The sequence below is a fragment of the Vulpes vulpes genome, chromosome 12 (assembly GCF_048418805.1).
Source record: "Vulpes vulpes isolate BD-2025 chromosome 12, VulVul3, whole genome shotgun sequence".
In the NCBI taxonomy this organism is placed as follows: Eukaryota; Metazoa; Chordata; class Mammalia; order Carnivora; family Canidae; genus Vulpes; species Vulpes vulpes.
In genome coordinates, this window is record NC_132791.1 from 181,859,103 (window position 1) to 181,879,977 (window position 20,875).

Sequence of the window (20,875 nt, forward strand, 5' to 3'; positions counted from 1 at the left end):
CCTCTAGGGCAATGTAGGGCAGATCCCCCCCAGCCTCTGCATTGGCTGCAGGCAGGAGGCTGGCAGACAGCGAAGGTCACTAGCCCTCTGAAGCCTCAGGCATGTGTTAGGGAAGAGAAGGTAAGTACCATCTTTTTTTCCCTGAGATTGTGGTCTAAAGAGCAGGACCCTGAAAAAGTTGGATGAATGTGTAGCTGCTCAGAACATTATCCCAACTACAAATATCTTGGAGTTTCCATTCACTGGAGTCAACGAAGGGAAATTACTGTTCATTATTCTGGAAAACATTCATAATGACTCGTCCTAAAGAATAACTTTGTTTTATTATCATGATTTGTGAAAACAAACAGGGTAGACAGTTCAAGAGAGGACACAGACAGTGCCCTATTTTAGGTCCCAAATTTCTTCTTTTTGATGGGTGGTGGAAGTTGAGCGATGATGTCATCCAGGGGCCGTTCTACTGCTACCAGGGTTCTTTCATCCAAAAGATCCATGAAGAGCAAAGGCTGTGGAGAGATGATAATGACTCTACCAGGAGTTAGGCTCCAGGGCCAGTCCTAAACAGACTAACTAGAGCTAAATGGTCAGCACAGTTCAAGGCTGGAGGAATCAAAATTTCTAAGGACCCTTCCTGTCCTAGGACTCAGAATGGTTCATCAGGTTGGAATTTTTTTTGAAAACTATTTTATCTATCTAATCTATCTTAATCTCAATCTTAGGGCAACTGGATGGCTGAGTCAGTTGAGTGACTCTTTTATCTCAGGGTTGTGAGTTCAGTCTCCATGTTGTGCTTCATGCTGGGCATGGAGCCTACCTAAAAAAATTTAAAAATAATCTCTACACCTAATGTGGGGCTCAAACTCACAACCTTGAAATCAATAGTAATATATGCTCTACTGACTGAGCCAACCAGGTTCCCCAAGGTTAGGAACCTTTTATTTTAAGTTTATTTTTTTAGTAATCACTGTGCCCAATGTGGGGCATGATCCTGAGATCAAGAGTCGCATGTTCTTCTGACTGAACCAGACAGGCACCTCAAGGTTAGGAACTTCTGAGTTCACAAATAAAAGATTTCAACAAGATTTTTCATGTTTTTCTATTCAGAACATTTATTCTCTAACTTCTTAGGGATCAACGTTAACTTCTGGAGCCTGAATTCTTGGCAAACAGCAAGTCACAAATGCATTAAGAAACTAATCACACTTAAATAATTTACAGATGTCCCTCTTTAAAAAATATTCTTGCAAACCCCTGAGGAAATGTTCCAGGACACCCAAGGAACTCTAATCTGAGAAGCATGAGTGCGGAACTTCGAAGCTGGCACAAACAGCTACGGTATCATAAGCTTAATGAATATTTGTTTCATATATAGTGGAAAGGCTTAGCCCAGAATGAGAAGTCACAATAAATCCAATGACTTCCACTTGTTGAAATTTATCTGGTGGAAAATTCTCCAATTAGAAGTCACATTTAAAGCCAGCTTTAACACAAAGACACCACCTGAGCGCCACCATGATTTCTCACTAGGTATGTATTTCATTCTGGTTAAGTATTATGTGCATACCTCTCATATGTTGAGGTGTGAATAATGAAATGCAAACATAAGGGACAAACATCCTCAGAAAGGTACTTGACTTTACAAACCAGGCTCTCTGCACATAAAAGGTGCTCTTGTCTGCCTACTGTGGAGATTACATTTTGATAATATCACAAGGAACCAACCATCTAGAATATAATGCAAGATGTTTTACCTTATATATCTTAGAAATTTTAAAGGCATGGGCGGTACGCCTCCTGATAACATCTGATTCGTTCGTGGGAGGAAGTGGATTGTAGAATAAGGTTTTGTCATTTGGAAGAGGCTAAAAAGACAAAGGCATACTGTTTAAATCATTATTTTTATTAGGCTTCTCCAGAACAAAGGACCATAGTGATTTTTCAGGCAAACACTACCCTTGAACATCATATGAGACATTTACTACCTCCTTGACTCCCATTACTTCAGGAAAAGCTGTAGCCACATTTCCAGCTGTACTGCAAGAGCGTGGGAGCATGAAGCAAAGAGCATGGTACTCTAGTCCAGCAAGACCAAAGGGACCAGCCAGAGCTTCTGGCCAGTCTTGTAACACTTTGTGAGATGGAACAAATTGGCATGTGCAGAAGCTTAGCGCACGCAGGCTCTGCTTTCTAGACTCTTCCCCCAACCAGATCACCAGACAGGCAAAGTGATTAAAGTTCTCCCCAGGCCAAAACCGAAACACAAACCACCCCCACTGATGTCACTGACACTTCGAGAGATGGCTTCTGGCCAAACAAGTGATATTTCATCTCTTACTTCCTTGGGAAATAGCTCTGCCCAGCATGAGGAAGTGATGGACTTATCACCGATGCTTAACAAAAAATATGGACCGCCTGGGCTGAGTTACAATGAGGCAAGTGAGTGGGAGGGGCCCTTCCTGTATCACTCATTCTGCAGAAGGCACTTGTCAGCCAGCTGCGTTTCCCACGCCCAGAGGACAGAGGGTCTGGGAGATGTGTTGCAGTGACACATCATGCACACCTCCTTTAAGGCCATCTGCTACTTTCCTCTCAGTTCCTTCCCACCCCCACCTGCACAGATATACCAAAATACAGTGTGTTGGTTGTAATCTAAGCCCAGGGTACATTATAGGCAAGGCCACAGCTAATACTGCTCCTAGGAAACAAAGTACCGGCCCAGAGAAGGCATGTAAATTGGGGTGAATCAAAACAGCAGCTAGCAGAGGCTGGAATCTGGAAATGAAAAAAATGTTCACAACCCCTCTAAAATCACAGCCATGAAGAATGAAATTTTCCTGACTGGACTTTTTTCAAGACATTAAGACCAATTCTTCAAGCTTATAGATACTATTTCAGCATTTTCAGGCAAGGGGCAAAAGTGGTCAAAACTTCAGCCTGTGTCTCCTTTAATAAAATTGTGTTATTTAGCCACCCCAGGGTGCAGAGATAGAAGTAATTCAGCCAAATCAACAGTCTTCCCCATGAGAGTTACCTTCTGAATACTCATCTAATCACTTTCGTACTTAGGTTTATATGTTTACAGGAAAAGCAGAGAATGCTAAAGTCAGCAAAAAACAGTACACAAATGCCTGCCCCTACCCTGGGAGCCTCATGGGGCCTGGGAGTGAAAATGAGGAAATCTGCAAAACAAAAGTTCCTCTCTCCAAAGAATAGGTCAGGAAATTTTATTCTGATTCTCCTTTCTCTTGGTTTTAGAACTTGAAAATTCCTAAGTACAGAAAAGTCAGTGTGAGCACAAGTGGTAGCAGTGAGGAACTTACCAATGACTTGTCAATGATGCAGAACATGTAGGCATCATGGAGAAGGATGTGCATTGGTCTCTTGGGATGAAAACTGATATGTGTGATGGGAGTGTCCCTTTGGAGCCAAAGGTAATGAAACCCCTGCTTCTGGATGGTCCGGCTCCACTCTGTATACTGTTTGTCTGGGATACTGTACTCAAATACCTAAAAAAGGATAGGATACACAAGAAATGCAGGCTGATACCCAGAAAAACTGGAAGGTATCCCGGATTCCTAACCAGAAAGTATCTATACAAACCCTAACTGCATCATATTCAGCCTTATGCCGCCTACTGTTTTTTTTTAAAGACTTTATTTATTTATTCATGAGAGACACAGAGGGAGAGAGGCAGAGACATAGGCAGAGGAAGAAGCAGGCTCCATGCAGGGAGCCCAATGTGGGACTTGATCCTGGGACTCCAGGATCATGCCCTAGGCCGAAGGCAGGCACTAAACCAATGAGCCACCCAGGGATCCCCTGCTTTCTGTTTTTTTAAGTAAAAAAAAAATAAAATAAAATAAAAAATTAAATTACAGGACACTAAACAATTAAAACAGAAAGGTTTACAGTGAAATTCACCCTGTCATCCTGACACCTCTCCTTCCCAAAACAAGAGGAGCCTATTTACATCTTTTCAGATCTTTTATGCATACAATACATGCTATTTTGCATGTTGTATTTTTTATTTAGCATTATATCATGGAGACTGAGCCATGTCAGTATCAATAACTACAGCTATATATCCATCACTCTTGCTCCTCTCACACATAATGTATTCCTATTTATTTATTTATTTATTTATTTATTTATTTATTTATTTATTTTTTAAAAGATTTCATTTATTTATTCATAGACACAGAGAGAGAGAGAGGCAGAAACACAGGCAGAGGGAGAAGCAGGCTCCATGCAGGGAGCCCAACGTGGGACTTGATCCCAGGTCTCCAGGATCACACCCCAGGCTGCAGGCAGCGCCAAACCGCTGCGCCACCGGGGCTGCCCCATGTATTCACATTTTTAAAAAAAAGATTTTCTATTTATTTATTCATGAGAGACATAGAGAAAGAGAGGCAGAGACATAGGCAGAGAGACAAGCAGGGTCCATGCAGGGAACCCGATGAGGGACTCGATCCCAGGACCCCAGGATCACACCCTGGGCTCAAGGCACACGCTCAACAGCTGAGCCACCTAGGGATCCCAATGTATTCACTTTTTGGACGTACCATGATTTACTTATCTAATTTGTTTAATGGACATTTACACTATTTCCAATATTTTACTGTTATAAAGCTACACTGATTATCTGTCTTTTTGTACCACTGAAGGCATAGATCTATAGGAATAACTTTTTCTTTCTTCTTAAAAATTGATTGATAGAGAGAGAGAGAGAGAGAGTGCGAGTGCGCCCACGCGCCCAAGCATGTGAGCGCACAAGGAAGAAAGAACCCTAAGAAGACTCCACGCTGAGTATGGAGTCTGAGGCAGGGCTCTATCTCACAACCTTGAGATCAAGACTTGAGCCAGAACCAAGAGTCAGATGTTTAACTAACTGCACCACCAGGCATCCCAGGAAGAACTCTTAAAATTGAAACTTCTGATTCAAAGATTATGTGTATTTAATTTTTAAAAAATGCATCTCAAAGTGTCCTCTAAAGGGGCCATACTAATATATGCAGTGTATGAAGTGGTGTTTCCTGTATCCTCACAGCATTGTGCATTATCAACTCTACTCATTTTTATTAACAAGTACAAAAAAATTTCCTACTAGATTTAAAGCACCTAAGGGACCAACTGCCAGAAAAAAGGCATCAGGTGGACATTATGTGTGATAAAGACAAGCATGTGGGGGATCCCTGGGTGGCTCAGCAGTTTAGCCCCTGCCTTTGGCCCAGAGTGTGATCCTGGAGTCCGAGTCACGGGATCGAGTCCCACGTCGGGCTCCCGGCATGGAGCCAGCTTCTCCCTCCTCCTGTGTCTCTGCCTTCTCTCTCTCTCTCTCTCTCTCTCTCTCTCTCATAAATAAATAAATAAATAAATAAATCTATCTTTAAAAAAAAAAAAGACAAGGATGTGGCTTCACTAATCTTTCGGTTACTGAACAAGGTCACAAACTCACGAAACTGAAATGAAAGGTTTCATTTTGTGGATTGAACACACACACACACACGTGAGTGTAAAAACTATTAAAGTAGCAAGCATCAGTTGCCCAGCAATCTACTTATATGTGCTACTCAGATCACACTTTATTTTTCCAACAGCTCAATGAGAGGTATTATGCCCATTTTACAGATCAGGATCATCATCAAGTACTGATCATTTCACAATGTATTCCATTTCACAATAGCTATAACTCAGTTATTTTAAAGATTTTCTTACAATTTGGTATAGAAAAAAACAGTAGGCTATGCACTCATTTTGGCTACTCTTTCCAGTGGCCTAATTTTTTTTTCTTTTTCTTTTTTTTTAAAGATTTATTTATTTATTTATTCATGAGAAACACACACAGAGAGAGAGAGAGGCAGAGACACGGGCAGAAGCAGGCTCCATGCAAGGAGCCCGATGTGGGACTCGATCCCAGGTCTCCAGGATCACACCCTGGGCTGCAGGCGGCGCTAAACCGCTGCGCCACCAGGGCTGCCCAGCAATGGCCTAATTTCTGTATCTGCCAAAGTGAAGGCAAATTTCATGATTTTTTTAGTTACTCCCAACTTCAAGGTCTTATTCCATCCCATATCCAGTCTAACACCTGGGTCCATATCATCTCTAGTCTAAAATAACCAGGGGCACTGAGATGGCTCAGTTAGTTAAGCGTCTGCCTTTGGCTCAGATCTCCAGGTCCTGGGATTGAGCTCTGCATTGGGCTTTCTGCTTAGCAGGGGAGTCTGCTTTCCCTCTCCCTCTGCCCCCTCCACCACTTATGTTCTCTCTTGCTAGCTCTGCTCTCTCTCAGAAAGAAGTAAAACAATCTTAAAAAAAAAAAAAAAAAAAAATTTAAATAACCAATAAAATGAGTACTTCAAAATCCCTCCCTTTACTCTATAATCTCAGAGCTTCATCATTCCATTGTGCCCATCAAGCCAAAGGATATTACTGGCCTATAAATACCCAAGCTAGATACATGGAAGCTTTACTTTGCACAAGAGAAAACTACCTGTGTATCTTCCACTACATTCAAACAAAGGCTCCTCCAAAATTGTCATTAGCTTTTTAGTTACTATCCAACAGAAAGGAATTAGAAAACATTCGAATCTCTTACCTGCTGGTCAGAATGAGCAATGACAAGGTTGTTGGTATTGGGGGCGATGGCCAGAGCAGTCACAGGGAAATTATAGGAAGGTACTGTGCAGTGAAGCTGGAACAAATAACAGATACAAAAGACAATTCTACATACTTTCCCTCAGGGAAGGCTGGATGCTCTAGGTCTGTGGTTTTAAATAATGTTCCTTAGAACTCAAAGAGTTCTATGGAAGCTCCCCAAAACATCAGGCAGTATCTCCAAATAAACCTAAATTTCATTAAAACAAGCAAACACAAAACCACATGTAACTGCTTACAAAACTGACAGCATTTGCAGAAAACTTCAGAGTAAAGCTTTTGCTATCATCTATCTGTATGAATTGCTCATAAATACGTCATTGAACAAGGAATCTATAGCTCTATACTAGATAAAAAAGAAACTAATGCCTAGACATGGACATGTATATATAGTTGCAAGACATGTGCACTCTTAAATGCCAGGCAAAGTTCAAAGAGCAGTACGTGCTCCTGCCACAAGGTCATCAAGATTAAGTAATGCAGTTAGCAGGCAAACTCATTCAATGGTACAGTTTGGTATTGTTCTATAAACATCTGATGCTTAATGCCAGTTTGGGCATTATTATATTACTTATATTTTTATTATATTACTTATATGATTTTTATGAAGATGAAAACTTCTACGGGGTTATTTTAATTCAAGTGTGGACAAGATCGTTACTAATTAGTGAAAGTATTTTCCTGCTATTCCTCTAACTTCTATTTAATTAAAAAATATCTTGAGGGTACTTGATAGGATGAGCACTGGGTGTTAGACTGTATGTTGGCAAATTGAATTTAAATTTAAAAAAAGGGAAAAAAAATACCTTGAGATTACAAGGCATCTATTAAAAGGAAATTGTTACTACCTGCAACTATTCATCTGGGTAAATTCGAATTCTCCTCTTCATAATATAGAAATAACCTGGATGTGAATTCATTATCCATAAATCCTTAATTTCAAACTTCTGTACAAAAGTACTTTCACTGTTCCCACTAACTGATTTTAATACTGCAGATTAGTTTTTGGGCTCCAAACAAATAAAACAGGAAAAATTCTTAGTTAAAAAAAAAAAAAAAAAAAAAAAAAAAGCCTAGTAATTTTCTAGGGCATATCAATCTGCCTTGAGTCTTGTAACTGCAGAGCTAACATCCTTCTGTTTCCTGCTCCTTAAACCTTGCTCACCTTCAGACTTTTTATGTTGTACACATGGACTCCAGCACTGGTACCTGATGCAGCCAGCCAATTCCCATCTGGACTTACTGCCAAAAGACACATGGACTCCACTGTCCCTGTGCAGACAGAGTAACAGTTTAGTCTTCTGAATTCACTGTTCATAGCCAGCTTTGGCCTGAAGATGATAACAAAAGCCAGTAAGTTTTGAAAAGATTTTACTCATTCATTCATTCATTCATTCATTCATTCATTCATTTATTTTTATGGGGGGGGGGCACGAAGATGATAATAAAAGCCAGTAAGCTTTTTTTTTTTTTTTTTTTTAAAGATTTCTTTCTTTCTAAAAGATTTATTTGTTTGTTTGTTTGTTTGTTTGGGGGGGGGCGCACAGAGACATAGGCAGAGGGAGAAGCAGGCTCCATGCAGGGAGCCCGATGTGGGACTCGATCCTGGGTCTCTGGGATCATGCCCTGGGCTGAAGGAGGCACTAAACCGCTGAGCCACCTGGGCTGCTTTTTCTTTTCTTTTCCCTTTCCTTTTCCCTTTCTTTTCCTTTCAAGATTTTATTTATTTATTCATGAGAGACACAGAAAGAAGGCAGAGGCAGAGGGAGAAGCAGGCACCTCACAGGGAGCCTGATGTGGGACTCGATCCCAGAACTCTGGGATCATGCCCTGAGCCAAAGGCTCAACCGCTGAGCCACCCAGGCGTCCTGAAAAGGCTTTATAATAAGACATAAAACAGGTGCTGAAGGATGGGTGAGTGGGCAGAAAAGGATAGAGAACAAAGTAAACTAAGTGAAAAGGACTGGAATAGCGGCTTGGTGGCTATGAAGAAACCAGCTTGTCTGTAAGAGGTTAAGAGATAAAACAGGAGGAACAAATAATGTGATATCTATAACACAGAGCCTAATTTTAAGGGGTGCTAAATGCAAAACAGAGTCTACATTTTTTAATAATAACATGTACTCAATACACATTGCCGCTTATTTTATCTCTTAACCTGTGGGTTTCTTTTCCTGTATGCTTCTGGAGCAGCTTATGAACAGTGACAGAGTTTAAGTTAAGAGTTGATTTTCCAGGCTGATGGAGTCTAAGCAAGTTCTCAATCATAAACTCAGCAATAGTTATCTATACAGTTTCTCAGTCATGCATACTCATGCTCTCAAAGAACATGAGAAATTCAATCGTGAACTTTATATGACAGGAAATAAAACTGCATGTTTAAGTTCATCTTTATTAAGAGCCTGCTTCTTCCTGTACCTATGTCTTTGCCTTTCTGTCTCTCATGAATAAATAAATAAAATCTTAAAAAAAAATAAACCTTTATTAAAAAAATAAAATAAAAACAACAAAAAAAGTCTAAAAAATACCTCTGTACAAACATGTCAGAAATACACAAAAATATTAATGGTAGTTGTTTCTGGATGTCAGGATTACAGAGGATTTTAACTTTCTTCTTGCTCTGCTAACAAAACTCTAGGAAGGGTGATGAAACTTCTGGCCCCAAATAAGGAATCAAAAACCCAGTGAGAAAAGAGTAGGTGTAAGGAACATTTCAGATCTCGTAAAGCGTTTTCACTTGCCAGATATCTCCTCCTACTTTAAATTGCAAACATGTGAGTATTTACAGGGCTGAGAAGAGCATTAGGGAATCCCAACAATGAGTGATGTTTAAAAAGGGGGGAGAAAAAGATACACAGAGACTGACAACTCTCTCCTTTGGCCAGTTACCAAGTTCCCACCTGACTGAGGCTGAAAAGTATGCAGGTGCTTGAAGCTTCCTTCCAACAGGCGAATAATATGTAGAGACCCTTGATTTGATGCCACAAAGAGCTTAGCTGAATCTTCAGAAAACAAAATCTGAAGGGCAGAGCGAAGGAATGCTGGCATTTTGGAAACCTTGGGGTGAACCAGTAGGAAAAAACCAGTAAGACAGAGAAGACAGACCTAGAATCCATCAAAAATAATCACAGCCAGGCTTAAATGACATTAATGCTTCCCGTACCTAAGAAAGCCAACTGAGCAAGAACCTGGAACACTGACATGCCTATTATAACCTATCCATCCCCCACTTTCATCTCTTCAAAAGCCTAACCTTTAGTGTCACTTTCTGGCATTTCCCTACTCCTCCAAAAATAAAATTGATTCAAAATGGAAGTAAGACAGTTTTATAACAGCTGCCTCCAAATAGCTTTTTACTGAGCAAAGATTCATATCCAGTACATTCCACTTCACATAAAAATCACTTATGAAATTTCTTATTGTTTAACCAGACATTGTGTTATTACTTACCCTTTGGAGGCTTATGTTGTCATGTTCGTAATTCAACCGATAAAGAAAAAAACGAGAAGTTGTAGAATAGGCTATCCAACTTCCACACGGGGAGATACAGCTGCAAATAATGTTTTCTGGACCCTGGCAATGTTTGGAATCAAGATGAATAACCAGAAAAACTTCACATGATAAGGTTCCTGTGACATGAATCCTCAAGCTATTGCTACTCTGGATATACACACAGCACCTACACATAATCCTGACACTGATATGCTATGATTATTTCAGAGGTACAGCACCTAAATGGTGTGGCTTGATTTCCAAAACCAAGAACAGAGGTCTATGAATACTAAGAACTGATCTCTGCCCATCATGTACTTTAAAGATAGCTTCATACGAAACTCTAACTTTAGAAACCGGAGAAGAAAGGCATTTGATGCAGTAAAGCTTTGGAGGCCAGGGGGCTTAGAAAACTGATTTTCTGGGTTTTGTTTATGATACCTGCCTCAAAGCTCCCCATGAAATAGTAAATAAAAAAATCTGCAAAATAAAGGAGAAGTTTAATGTAACATTTATGTAATTAAAAAACACAAAATATCTAAATGTATGTACTGATACACATGTGTCACATAGAAAAAGATCTGGAAGGACATACAGTGAATCAATACTGTTATTATATAGCAATAATTATTCTGGGAGAGTGGACTAGAATTAAAGAGGTAGTCAAGGCTATAAACTACAAATACTGTTTGAATTCTTTCCAGTAAGAATGTATTCACAAATATTTATGAAATTAAAATAAAGACATTTAGGGGTGCCTAGCTGGCTCAATCGGAAGAGAATGTGACTCTCGATCTCAGGGTTGTGAGGTCAAGCCTCACGATGGGTGTTGAGATTACTAAAAAAAAAAGTAAAAACTTAAAAAAAAGACATTTAAAAGGAACTTACAAAACATTTTGAATATTGTATTCTCATCACTGTGGAAAGAAATGACATACACATGCACATATGGGTAGAAATCTTTTCTGGAAAGATGTACAAGAAACTATTGGCAGTGATTATCTCTGAAGAGTGGGACTGGGATTTGGGGTAAGAACGAGGCTTTCTTTTAAATATTTTATTTATTTATTCATGAGAGACACAGAGAAAGAGAGGCAGAGACACAGGCAGAGAGAGAAGCAGTCCCCATGCAGGGAGCCTGATGTGGGACTCGATCCTGGGTCTCCAGGATCACACCCTGGGCTGAAGGCAGGTGCTCAACTGCTGAGTCACCCCCAGGTGTCCCAAAAAGGAGGATTTTTCATTGTACTCTTGTACCATTTTATTATTTTAATTTTTATTTTTTTTAGAGAGAGCATGTGTGAGGGTGGCGGAGGAAGGGTGAGAATCTTAAGCAGACTCCTCACTCAGCGTGGACCCTGATGTAGGGCCCCATCTCACAACTCTGATCTGAGTCAAAATCAACCGATTGAGCTGCCTGTACCATTTTAATTTTTAAAAAATATGCAAATTATTTATATAATAATACCAAAAGAAAGAAAAACAATTTCCTTTATTCATTTATCCAATAAATTCTGAATGCCCAACTTACCTAGTTCTGTTGACATAGTACTTCATTCAAATCATTTAAGAGTTTACAGTTTATGGTACCAACTAAATAACCCTCAAAATTCAGAATAAGAAAAATGTTCTGGATTTCAGAGCCTGAACACACCATTAAACTTCCTTACCTTTGTCTTGAGGTGCAGCAAATGATCTGCATTTTTAGAAAGTGGAAGGGTATCCCCATTCTTTCCTGGAACAAGAAATTTCCCTGAGGTTTTCCTTCTCAAAGAAAGATCATTTGTACTTTTTTTTTTTTTAACTAAAAAGTCACTCCTGAGTAGAACGGAATCGCTACCACTAGGAAACCAGAAAAATGTCTGACTTAGTAAACCCACAGTGGGCTTATAGGAGGCAGAAAGCACTGAGTACTTTCTTAGCTTCTATTTGGGTGCCTTGGATATGGCCTATGGTAGGTATATCATCAATTCTCTGAAGCTACAACCCACAGCCAGGCATGCAGGTAGGTGGAAGCGGGGTTTGCGTGGCTTTGACTACAACTTCATTTGCTCATTTTGGAATTTAAAGCAAAAACCTCTCACCGACTATAAAACAACAGAGCCCAAACACTTCCAGAACACGTCACACACAAGGCCACTAAGGCTATCACCCTAGTAAGATCAACGTGACCTTCTTTTTCACTGTAGGACTGTCACTCCCCAACATTAACCCTTATCATATTCAGCAGCTTGTTTTGATCCCAGTCAAGATGGGGCAAACTGAACCTTTACCTCCACTATGCCTTACAGTGTACCTTATAGAATCATCAACTTTTAAGAGAATCATTATCCTGCTAATGATTCTAACACTGAAGAACTCTTTTGCTCTGCCCAAAAGCTGCCAAAGACACAAAAAAATCTACTTCCGTTTTTCCACAAGCAAAATTTCAACTGCAATTCTAATTTTCTACTTCTCTCTCCAGTTTTCTTATTGGAAAAGTAAACTCCCATTGTACCTGTTGCAACTGTAGATCCCAGTCGCCAAAGTTCCAAGTGATGAGTAAACTGGAAAAGGAGAAGCTGCCTCTTTTTTGAACAGGAAATGAGACGTCGCTGTATCCAAAAATTTAAAAGTGATAAATAAGCCAAGGTATTCTATTGCCTCAGTACTAGATACAGTAGCAACACCCTAGCACATTTTTTACTGTTGAAATCCATGTACTTGTTAAAAATTTTCTAAGTACTACCATATGCCAGCACTATCCTGGGACTAAGAACCTAACAGTAAATAAAAACATAGCTATTGGCCTCAAGCTTGTAGTCTGAAAGGGCTGACAAATAATTAATCAGGCAACCGCACTAAGTGTCAAGAATTTTAACAGAGCTAGGGATGCCTGGGTGGCTCAGCGGTTGAGCGTTTGCCCTTGGCTCAGGGCATGATCCCAGATTCCCGGGATCGAGTCCCGCATTGGGCTCCGTGCATGAAGCCTGCTTCTCCTCCCTCTGCCTGTGTCTCTACCTCTCTCTCATAAATAAATAAACTCTTAAAAAAAAAAAAATATATATATATATGTTAAAATATACATATATAATAAAGAATTTTAACAGAGCTGAGCACAGTATGTAATGAAAAAAAGTAGAAAAGATATCTAATCTAGGCTCGTGGGAGTAAAGACAGGAGCCCAGATGAGGCTCATTAGTGAAGACTAATCAAGCAAAAAAAGGTAAGGCAGGATGCTCCAGGCAAAGTGATAGGCATGTAAAACAGCTCAAAGTCCAGAGAGCCTCAGAGGGAATAGTCTTTCAGCACACTAAACTGAGTAGGGGTAGGATGGGATGCAACAAGTGTTTGACAGAAGAAGTGAGAGAAGATGCTGAAGGACCATGGCCAGACCAAGGCAGATTTCATAAGCCATGGTAAGGAATTAGGTCTTATTCCTGAAGGCAACAGGGACCACCAAAGGCTTTTAAGCATGGAATGATGAGCTATTTGAGAGGATCAATAATAGGCCAGAATTGACACAAATGTAAATAAAAGGAGACCATTTAACAAGGGAGTCCAGATGAGAAAAGACACTGATTCAAACTAGGATAATGGCAGCGTAGACAAAGAGAAATGACTAGATTCACAAAACAATGAAGAGGTAGACTCAGTAACATTTGCTGGTTGAGTGGAATGTAGAAGCAAGTAGTAGGCAGAAGAGTTTCTAGCTTGGGGAAGAAAATGTCCTTTTACCTAGGAAGGAACACTGGAAGTCTTGATTTTCCTGCTCTCACTCCAACAGGAGTCCAGTCTTAAAAACACAAATAAACTCCCCATAAACCACAACTATCTGGAAAAGGGAATGATGACTCCAGAAAGTGAAGTAGGAGTGCTATAAATCTCTTGGTTCCTGTAAATGTCTTTGTGAGAGGCTTACCTCAAAAATAGAGGGAAAAACAAAGAAGGTAAGTAATGACACAAGTCCTACAGATTTGCCCAGGAAGTGTGAGCTGTACTCAGGCTAATGGGACAGATGGAGAGTGGGGGCTAGGGAGTGATACTTACATGAGGAAAAGTGATTTTTCGGAGAGCAGCATCATAATTCTTAACCTCCACCTTCTCCATGAGAGGACGAATGACTAAGTGTGTGTCTGTGCCTAGGGCAGGAAGAGCAGAGCGGGGGTAGGGAGAAGGCATCAGAATTAGAAAAAGTCTTGCATGGCCTGGGTAAAGCAGCAGCCTGGCAGAGAGTGCAACCTACCTCCAGATATCAATGCTGTCGGGCTGTGGGCCACGGCTCGAACGTCATGTGTATGATGCTGGAATGGCTTTGTCCGCACCCACTGCTTCTCACTGCTGTTGGAAGTCACAGAGACCAGCTGAAAATGGAATACTGTCCCCTCGGCTGTGCCCACCACGAAACTGTCTTCTTGCTGAGAAATTAAATCATTAGGGAGGTACATTTAAGCAAAACAGGGCCCAGTTTGAAAAATATTCCCTGAGGTTTTCTGTCTGCACAGCCTAGGGGAAAACCTATGCCCAGAATTGGAAGGTAGGTTATGGGGTCTTTTTCCTCCAGAAGGTGACAATTCCATCAGAGGAGCAAGCTTACACATAGGTGATATGCTCCCTACTGACAAAATTAACAATATGTACCTCAAGCTGTTATAGTGCTTTCAAATACACAAACTAGTTGCTACTAGAAAAGCAACAAAAGGGACACCTAGGTGGCTCAGTGGTTTAGTGTTTGCCTTTGGCCCAGGGCGTGATCCTGGAGACCCAGGATCGAGTCCCACATCGGGCTCCCTGCATAGAGCCTGCTTCTCTCTCTGCCTGTTGTCTCTGCCTCTCTGTGTCTCTCATAAATGGATGAATAAAATCTTAAATATATATATATATATATATATATATATATATATATATATATATATATATGTGTGTGTGTGTGTGTGTGTGTATATATCTCCTCAGAAGATTTGTGAACAGGGACACATATATATGTATATTGATGTCATAGCAGCATTATTCACAAAAGCCAAAAAGATGAAAACCCAAACGTACATCGAGATGAATAAACATAATGCAATATGCATGTGTATGTATATATGTATGTACGTGTGTATATATACATATATAATAAAATACTATTCAGCTTTAAAAAGGGACAAAATTCTAATAGTCTAATATGGATGAACTTTTTTTTTTCTTTTAATTTGTTTATGATAGTCACACAGAGAGAGAGAGAAAGGCAGAGATATAGGCAGAGGGAGAAGCAGGCTCCATGCACCGGGAGCCCGACGTGGGATTCAATCCCGGGTCTCCAGGATCGCGACCCGGGCCAAAGGCAGGCACTAAACTGCTGCGCCACTCAGGGATCCCTGGATGAACTTTTTTTAAATAAGATTTTATTTATTTATTCATGACAGACACAGTGAGAGAGAGAGAGAGAGAGAGAGAGAGAGGCAGGCAGAGACACAGGCAGAGGGAGAAGCAGGCTCCATGCAGGGAGCCCGACATGGGACTTGATCCTGGGTCCCCAGGATCACACCCCGGGCCGAAGACAGCACTAAACTGCAGGGCTACCAGGGTGGCCCAAGATGAACTTCGAAAACATTATGGTAAGTAATATAACTCAGAAAAGGACAAATATTATATGATTCCACTTATATGGGGTACCTAGAACAGCAAATTGATAAGGACAGAGAAAAGAATAAAGATTATTAGGGCTGGGAGAAATAAGGTGTTATTGTATAACCAAGTTTTTTTTTCTTTTTAAGGATTTTATTTATTTATTCATGAGAGACGCAGAGAGGCACAGGCATCAGCAGAGGGAGAAGCAGGCTCCACATAGGAGCCTGATGTGGGACTTGATCCTGGAACTCCAGGATCATGTCCTGAGCCGAAGGCAGAGGCTCAACCACTGAGCCACCCAGGTGTCCCTAACCAGTAGTTTCTGTGTGATGAAAAAGTTCTGAAGATGGAAAGAGGTGATGGTTGCACAACACCACAAATGTACTTAATGCCACTGAAATGTACTTAAAAATGGTTAAAGTGGGGGTGACTGGGTGGCTCAGTTGGTTGAGTGCCCATCTCTTGATTTTCTGCTCAGGTCCTCATCTCAGGGTCGTGGGGTCGAGGGCTCTGTGCTCAGCTGGGAGTCTGCTTCCTCCTTCTCTCTCCCTCTGCCCCTCCCCCTGCTCTGCCCCTCCCCCTGCTCACACACGCATGCTCTCCCTCTCTCAAAAGCCAATCCTTTTTTTTTTGTTTAAGATTTTATTTATTCATGAGGTAGAGATAGAGAGGGAGAGAGAGAGAGAGAGAGAGAGAGAGAGAGAGAGAGAGGCAGAAATACAGGCAGAGGGAGAAGCAGGCTCCATGCAGGGAGCCCGACGTGGGACTCCATCCCGGGTCTCCAGGATCAGGCCCTGGGCTGAAGGCGGAGCTAAACCACTGAGCCACCCGGGCTGCCCTCAATCAATCTTCAAACAAAAATGATTAGGGGCACCTCGATGGCTCAGTGCTTGAGTGTCTGCCTTTAGCTCAGGTCATGATCCCAGGATCCTGGGAAAGAGTCCCACATTGGATTCCCCACAGGGAGCCTCCTCCCTCTGCCTGTTTCTGCCTTTCTCTCTCATGAATAATTAAAAAAAAAAAAAAAGTAAAGTCGGGATGCCTGGGTGGCCCATTTGGTTAAGTCTCTGACTCCTGATCCTCAGCTCAGGTCTTAATCTCAGGGTCATGAATTTAAAAAAAAAAAAAAAAAAGCCCAACACGTAACACATATACAAAAACACACAAAAACCCTAGTAAACTACTGGGAATATAGGAGGAAAAATCAGAAAATTGTAGTCAAAAGAGTAAAGTTTAGAAAACCCTGAAATTCCTGGGGCACCTGGAGAGAAGCAGCCTCGTCAGCGTCACACAAAGACCAGGTTCCCTGGTCCTCAGTATAAGGCTCTCTCTTACCAGTATGTTGAGCACTGTGACTTTAGTTTTATTTTTTTTTATTTTTAAAAAATATTTATTTATTTTTTCTGTTAGTTTTAAAAGGTCTTAGTGTGTCTGGGGTGCCTCAGTGGCTCATTCAGTTTAGTGTCTGATCTCCGGATCCTTGGATAGAGCCCCATATTGGGCTCTGTACTCAGTGGGGAGTCTTCCTGAGGATTATCTCTCCCTATGTCCCTCCCCCCAGCTCACACTCTTTCCTTCTCTAAAATAAATCATCTTTTAAATAAAGCAAGTAAATCGTCTTGGTGTATCTATGATTTTATTATTTTTTTAATCTGTAATTTAAAAAAATTCCTTTATAATTCCTTTATATTCTCAAAAATTTTAACCAGCTTTTAAAAATACATATAACTTGGGATCCCTGGGTGGCTCAGCGGTTTGGCGCCTGCCTTTGGCCCCAGGGTGCCATCCTGGAGTCCCGGGATCAAGTCCCATGTCAGGCTCCTGGCATGGAGCCTGCTTCTCCTTCCTCCTGTGTCTCTGCCTCTCTCTCTCTCTCTCTCATAAATAAACAAATAAATCATTTTTTTTTAATAAAAATACATATTACTTTGGGCTGGAGGAAAAAAAGAAGATATGACGGATGTTTGATAAGGTAGTGAGAAAAGCCAGGAACCTGGATCAGCAGGTAAACAAACAGAATGAAGATTAGGTCAGCCAGTTAAGAGAAATGACATGTCTAAACACGTATAAACATGGAACTGCCACCAACTACACATTTACTATTCTAAAAACTATACAGGAGTAACTTGCAAAATTAAGTATCACTTGACCTACCTATCAAGGTGAAACTGTGAATGACTTTGAAATGTATATAAAAAGTACTGGTATCCTTATCTAGTGAACCCTGAGACTGTCTCAGAGCTATTTTACAACTCTGTAAAAACTGTAGTAATGAGAGTAATGCAAAATAACTTTGCCCGGTGGAATGTAGCTATTAATTGCCCTGTGGAGACTGAGTCTTGCAAGAATTTTAAGTAAATTCATTTCAGCATTCCTGATGACCTTATGGGACTGTTTGTTAAGTTGTCCTTTGAACTGCTTATAATATCTTACTGGTTTCCTCATTAGTTAATGAGTTACAGAAAATCTGTGACATTTCCACTTCATTTTTTTTTTTTTTTTTAAATTTATCATGAGAGACAGAGAGAGAGGCAGAGACATAGGCAGCAGAAGAAGCAGGCTCCATGCAGGGAGCCCAATGTGGGACTTGATCCCGGAACTCCACACCTTGAGCCAAAGGCAGACGCTCAACCGGTAAGCCACCCAGGGATCCCCCACTTCATGTTTGTATGAATGATGATTTTTTATCTTTTTCCCCCCTAATCATTTAATAGCTCTTCACACAGGTAAGGAAACTGGAACTTCAAAAGCCTTTGCTCTGGGCACACCATACCACCTCAACCTTATGCCAGTTCTCTTTGAGGTCACTTGTAGGCACATGATGGTGAGAAAGAAGGAAAGCTTATCTGAAGGTCAGCATATAAGGTAGCCCAGACCAGCCTCTCCCTCACTTCCTGTAAGATTACTATTTGAAAACCATTATCCTGGGCAGCCCAGGTGGCTCAGGGTGTGATCCTGGAAACCCTGGATCGAGACCCACATCGGGCTCCCTGCATGGAGCCTGCTTCTCCCTCCGCCTATGTCTCTGCCTCTCTCTCTCTCTGTGTCTCTCATGAATAAATAAATAAAATATTAAAAAAAAGAAAAGAAAAGAAAAGAAAAGAAAATCATTATCCCAAGCAAAAGTGGAGATACTGAGCAACTTAGGAGCTCACAGACTGTTCCCCATCTCCAACTAAACAGTTCATCTACCCACCCACCCCCCAAAAAAGGTGGGGCAGTTTGCACAAAATCCCACCTACAGAGAGGGATAAAGAAGGCAACACTAACTTACTCCATATCATCTTTCCTGGAGGTAGATCATAGAAGAAATGAAAGAAAAGGGCTCTCTTAGGGCACAGATGGAACAAAGCAAGGGGAAAGCTGACCTGGAAAGGGAGAGGGGAAAGTGTCCTAATTTAATCACAGAGTGACTGTTTCACACAGAAAAACAATCTAAAGACTGACTTCTAAATGAAAGCAAATGTTCCCTATGACTCCCTGCAGGTATCAGTACTCACCTACTTGATAAGGGTGCAAGACATCTAAGACGATCAAAGGACTGAGTATTTGCCACTATTCACTCTTCAGTCAATGAAAATCCATTAAAAAGATACCTAAAAATAATCAGCTCTTCTGGCAAAAGAGTGTAGTGGAGAAAACCCTTCAAATTAGGATCAATTTCAAGAGATGTGAAAATGCCAATACCACACTCACTCTGTGCCAGATACTGCACTTAGCACCTTTCATGCACTACCTATTTAATCCTCCCCAAACTCTATGAAGTATTACTAGCACACTGTTTTCACAGAAGAAACTGAGGTTTAGAAAGAAGTAGCCTGCCCAAGGAACGTAGTAGCTATTAAGTGCTGCAGCTGAGATTCAAACCCAAATCTGCCCTAGTGTAGTGTGTGTGATAAGCATTTTGAGGGTTGCAATTTGTACAAATACGTTTTTCCCCTTAAAAATAACAAGTACACAATTCATGGACTCTCAGGCATACATTTGCCCACATTTAAACATCTCTGAAACCAAGATATCTTCTAGCTGTCAACCTGCATATGTATGACATCTTCAGGTAAAGAGCAAACATCAAAGTTGCAGAATGGGGGGTACCTGGCTGGCTCAGTCAGTAGATGCAACTCTTGATCTCAGGGTTTTGAGTTTAAGCCCCACGTTGGGTGTGGAGCCTACTTAAAAACAATGAAACAACAAAGCCCAAATAAATACAACTTGCAGAATGGTTGTCAAAAACCTGGAAAAAAATCTTGGGACTACAGAGGAGCAACTACTACTAATACTATGGAGGCTGGGAGGCAAGTGTGGGAAATATGGACCCTGAGGACCAAGTTAAAGGTAAGTTACAGTCCATCCGTGCATGTGAAGATGTTTTCGGAATACCTTACTCACTTATTTCACTAATACTTTCCTTGTTACATATGCACAAAAGTGACAGAGCAAAAATTAATGTTTAAGAGTCTCTAATAAGTAAAAGTCTCCCTAATAAGTAAAATGTAAATTTCGGGCCACTGGGGCTGCCCAAAATTTATTTACTTAAGACAGAGTGAGGGCAGCCAGGGTGGCTCAGTGATTTAGCGCCGCCTTCAGCCCGGGGCATGGTCCTGGGGATTGAGTCCCACGTTGGGCTCCCTGCATGGAGCCTGCTTCTCCCTCTGCTTGTGTCTCTGCCTCTCTCTCTCTCTCTGTGCCTTTCATGAATATATAAAATATTTTTTTTAAAAAATTACTAAAAATAGGGATGCCTGGGTGGCTCAGCAGTTAAGCATCTGCCTTCAGCCTGGGGTGTGATCCTGGAGACCTGGGATCGAGTCCCACATCAGGCTTCCCGCATGGAGGCTGCTTCTCCCTCTGCCTGTGTCTCTGCCTCTCTGTGTGTCTCTCATGAATAAATAAATAAAATCTTTAAAAAAATTACTAAAAATAAATTTTTTTTAAAAAGTTGAAACAGGGGATCCCTGGGTGGCGCAGCGGTTTGGCGCCTGCCTTTGGCCCAGGGCGCGATCCTGGAGACCCGGGATCGAATCCCACGTCGGGCTCCTGGTGCATGGAGCCTGCTTCTCCCTCTGCCTGTGTCTCTGCCTCTCTCTCTCCTTCTCTGTGTGTGTGTGACTATCATAAATAAATAAAAATTAAA

At 41.0% G+C, this 20,875-nt stretch overlaps 1 protein-coding gene across 2 annotated transcripts in view; it reads right to left on the reverse strand.

Annotated features, from left to right (window-relative positions):
- Positions 1 to 304: 304 nt before the first annotated feature.
- UTP4 (UTP4 small subunit processome component) overlaps positions 305 to 20,875 on the reverse strand; it is a 36,023-nt gene continuing 15,452 nt past the window's right edge. For both annotated transcript variants that reach the window (XM_026011571.2, XM_026011569.2), the window contains 11 exons: positions 14,372 to 14,543; positions 14,176 to 14,267; positions 12,644 to 12,740; positions 11,817 to 11,881; positions 10,105 to 10,227; positions 9,555 to 9,711; positions 7,820 to 7,926; positions 6,596 to 6,691; positions 3,321 to 3,506; positions 1,752 to 1,862; positions 305 to 506 (listed from right to left, as the gene is read on the reverse strand). In XM_026011571.2, the coding sequence (XP_025867356.1) occupies positions 390 to 506; positions 1,752 to 1,862; positions 3,321 to 3,506; positions 6,596 to 6,691; positions 7,820 to 7,926; positions 9,555 to 9,711; positions 10,105 to 10,227; positions 11,817 to 11,881; positions 12,644 to 12,740; positions 14,176 to 14,267; positions 14,372 to 14,543 (1,323 nt within the window). In that variant the 3' untranslated portion in view covers positions 305 to 389. The remainder of the gene's footprint in view (positions 507 to 1,751; positions 1,863 to 3,320; positions 3,507 to 6,595; positions 6,692 to 7,819; positions 7,927 to 9,554; positions 9,712 to 10,104; positions 10,228 to 11,816; positions 11,882 to 12,643; positions 12,741 to 14,175; positions 14,268 to 14,371; positions 14,544 to 20,875) is intronic.